Below are 3,459 nucleotides of genomic sequence, written 5' to 3'. Positions count from 1 at the left end.
TCTGTCGCCAGCCACACCCTTCCCCACCTGCTGCTTCCTTGCCGCCAACTCCAGCACTCCCTGCTGTTCTTCCTCTGTCACCAGCCCCACCTTTTTCCCTTGCAGAAAGTTTAATAAATTGCTGAGTTTGCGTCGAAGCATAGAATCCTATCATATATTTTATCATTGAAAAGTGGGCACTAGGCTAGTTAGAAATTTTTCTTGGGTAGAAGATCATATAGAAATTTAAACTCGCACAGGGACCAAGCCAATTATTTTTTGCTGAGGAAATAACGGGCTCATCAACTTCTTGATTTTATTGTTAATAAAAAATTTATTCTTGTCGATGGATAACAATTGCCGTAGACTCATTATGAACTGCTGTATCACCTTGCCTCTGCAATACATAAATATAAAGGTTGTTACGTTATGATGCATTTATCTCTTTGTTTTCATTTTTCTGCAAGGGAGGAGGGGTCAGTTGAAAAAAAGTAAGCCATTTTCAAATTGATTACTGATTAAGCTATTGAAGCTCAAGCTCTACCTGCAAACTATTCTAAAATGGAACCTTTGAAGCATTTTGCTTCATTTATGGAATCATTTATGTTAGGCATCCATTCTTAAATACTTCACTTTATTTTCATTCGAGATAATGGATGTGGTATTATTATTGTTTTTTCAGTTTTGTGTCCCAATGAATATAAAAAATACTCTTTCCTTTTTTTCATTTTATAGGTATGATGAAGAATTTTAAAGAATGGCTTTCTTACCAGTCTGTATCTAAGTCATTGCTCTCCGCAAGGCCATTCAGCTTCTTTTATGATGAATCATCAGAAAGAGAGTGTTGTCACCATGGTATTGTGTTCAATTTGTTTCTCATAATTCCATACCCATGGATGAATTAGGTTATTATATTTTCTTATCAATTTTTATTCTATGCTGTTGTTGGCATTTTATCGTTAATTCACCATTATTTATTGCTTGTTTGGCTATATTGTCTATTCACATGATCATTCCTAGTTGTCTGACCTGTCGAATTTTACAAGCAGTACAATTGCGAAGGGTTCACACATGTAACATTCAATTATATCTGGAGTAGTCAATATGGCTGTGAAGTTATTCATGACAAAATGCTAAAACTGTTCTCTTGAGGATTCTCTTAGCCGTATTTTGCACCATCTTTATTGGTGAAAATGAGAAGTGCAAAAGCAAGGAGAAGCCTGTGTTACTCCAACTAAACTGGCTGGTATAGGTTTGTTCTATCGTTAATTCAAGTCTGTTCAACTGTTGAAACTGGAAATGAGATAATTGTATGGATTATTTATTTTAAGATACTGAGTGATCTAAACTTAGCGGCCCACTGATTTGGATGTATGCTTTGTTGCAATATAATGGAACTCTATTAGTATATATGCTCATACAGTAGTTTAACATTTGAGGATCACATTTAAATTCTTCATAAACAATAAATGTTAATTTACATGGTTCTAGAATTGATCCAACTTGCCATGTTTACAGCCCTATCAATGTTAGTGATGGTGGTTAGAGGGCTTTTTTGTGCAATTAATGGATTGCAATGAATATAGGGTTTTCATTTAATATCGTTCAATGTAATTTAAAGTTTTTTTTAGAAAGTCGAGGGATTATAAATTTTTGGTAAAAGGAATGTCAAGACTAGCTTTGTTTAAGGTTGATCTGGAAGATCAGTTAAAGGAATAAATGTTAAATGATTTAAATGGCTCTAGAATTTATGGTGGATGACTAACTTAGGATATTAACTTGTGATTGGAATAAATGGTAGAAAATTGAGGCCATTAGATGGTTTTGGTGGAAGGAAGACCATGGCTAATTCAAATTGGGTTAGACTAATTTGAAAGATCTTCTTAAACAAAGGTTAAGTAGTCTAAATGAAAAGAATTTATTTTTGGATGTAAATTTATGATCTTGAAAAGTTTGTAGAGTTTGGTTGGGGGTTAGGGCTTTTATAGTGGTATGGAGAATAAAATTTAGTAGTTTTCCTCCTTGGCTTGATCGTAAGTTATAAAAAAGGTTTTGAATTGGGTTTGAAAGTTTGAGTGGTGGATGGCTGTTAAAGCTAAGTTAGTTTGTTCAATAAGTCATTAGCGTGACCAGAAAATAGGTTTGAGAGGGTTCAATGATGGTGCTCACAATAATTACTGCAAAGGAAAGGCCAAACTTGGCCACCAAACAATACAAAGAGGAAAAAAAAAACTCCAAAAGAAAATTTTCTTTTAATTTGTAATAATTGAATATTTTTCATTAGATACTGGTTATATTTATTGGGATTATATTGATTACAAAGGGAAAATTTTTGAAGGGAAGTATGTGTGACCATTTAATGAAGGGAGATATCAACTGCCATATTAAAATCATTTTATATTTCACTTTTTAATTAAATGGCTAGCCCATTCATATTTTTTAAATTGAAAGATTCTCCTAAAACCCAAATTTGAAATTTAGAAAGTAAAATGTAAAATTCAATAATTTCTTTTTGATTGAGCTATTGTAGTTTTCATTGGCTTTTGTGTTTGAATTTTGGGCTTCATTTGCTTGGTCCACATGATGCGTTACATTAACTCTCTCTGGCTCATTTGAAAATCGCTCTACTTAGTTAAATTTTATTTAGTTTTTTACTAACTGAGGAGTAAGAGCGTCTAAAGTAAAACATGCATCTTTTGGTGGTGGCTTTGTTCTTTCTACAAAATAATTCTGTGATCACCAAAAGGGTTTGTGGGAACTTCCTTTATAATAGTATAGTCAATATCTAAGAAAGTGGGCGGTGGGGATTCCATAAAGATTTCCTACTAGAGTTAGTTGAACAAGTGGAGATTTGTTAACTTTTTTATATAATGTAGTATATTCAATATTACTAACATGATGAATAGGCATATCATAGACAAATCAACATGATAAGTTTTAGTTTCAAATTTTATAAGAATTTTGAAGGGATTACATTTCCTTACATGAGTTTCTTATATTTTGCAAATCAAGATAACAAAATTTAGTTTCAATTTTTATAAGAATTTTGAAGGAACTACATTTCTTTACATGTATTTTTTTATATCTTGCATGGATGTGAATTAAAACATTGTCGTCTTCTTTACATTCCACTGTTTAAAAATTATATATTGCATTAAAAGCATATTTTTTATCACTTAGAGAAATTTCCTTTGTTATTATTTCATGGAAGCTTTGCAAGCCTTGTTAACTGAGAATGCCACATTAGAAAATGTATGGGATGGCAAATTTGCTGTATCATTTGGGTATATTGAGTATTTGACTTAAGTAATCTCAAATTGTAATTTATTTATAGTTCTAGAGATGCTATTATTGTAAGCAAGCTCTGAGATAGGCAATTGCAAATTCTTCGCCTACCAGACATCTAAGCATGCTCTTTAAGTTATGGTTAACTACTTTAGTTTTTTTATCAATTTAGGGATGGAAGGAAGAATAAATTTT

The 3,459-nt window shown here is 31.9% G+C and overlaps 1 protein-coding gene across 1 annotated transcript in view; it reads left to right on the top strand.

Moving 5' to 3' along the window:
- Positions 1-713: 713 nt before the first annotated feature.
- LOC110027152 (translocase of chloroplast 90, chloroplastic) overlaps positions 714-3,459 on the top strand; it is a gene marked incomplete at its 3' end in the record, with an annotated part of 5,756 nt that continues 3,010 nt past the window's right edge. The window contains 1 exon segment of the mRNA XM_020728463.1: positions 714-834. Coding sequence (XP_020584122.1) covers positions 717-834 — 118 coding nt within the window. The 5' untranslated portion in view covers positions 714-716.

The sequence above is a fragment of the Phalaenopsis equestris genome, unplaced genomic scaffold (assembly GCF_001263595.1).
Source record: "Phalaenopsis equestris unplaced genomic scaffold, ASM126359v1 Scaffold000417, whole genome shotgun sequence".
Classification (NCBI taxonomy): Eukaryota; Viridiplantae; Streptophyta; class Magnoliopsida; order Asparagales; family Orchidaceae; genus Phalaenopsis; species Phalaenopsis equestris.
The sequence above is the reverse complement of the archived record's forward strand: the minus strand, read 5'-3'. Positions and strand labels throughout refer to the sequence as shown.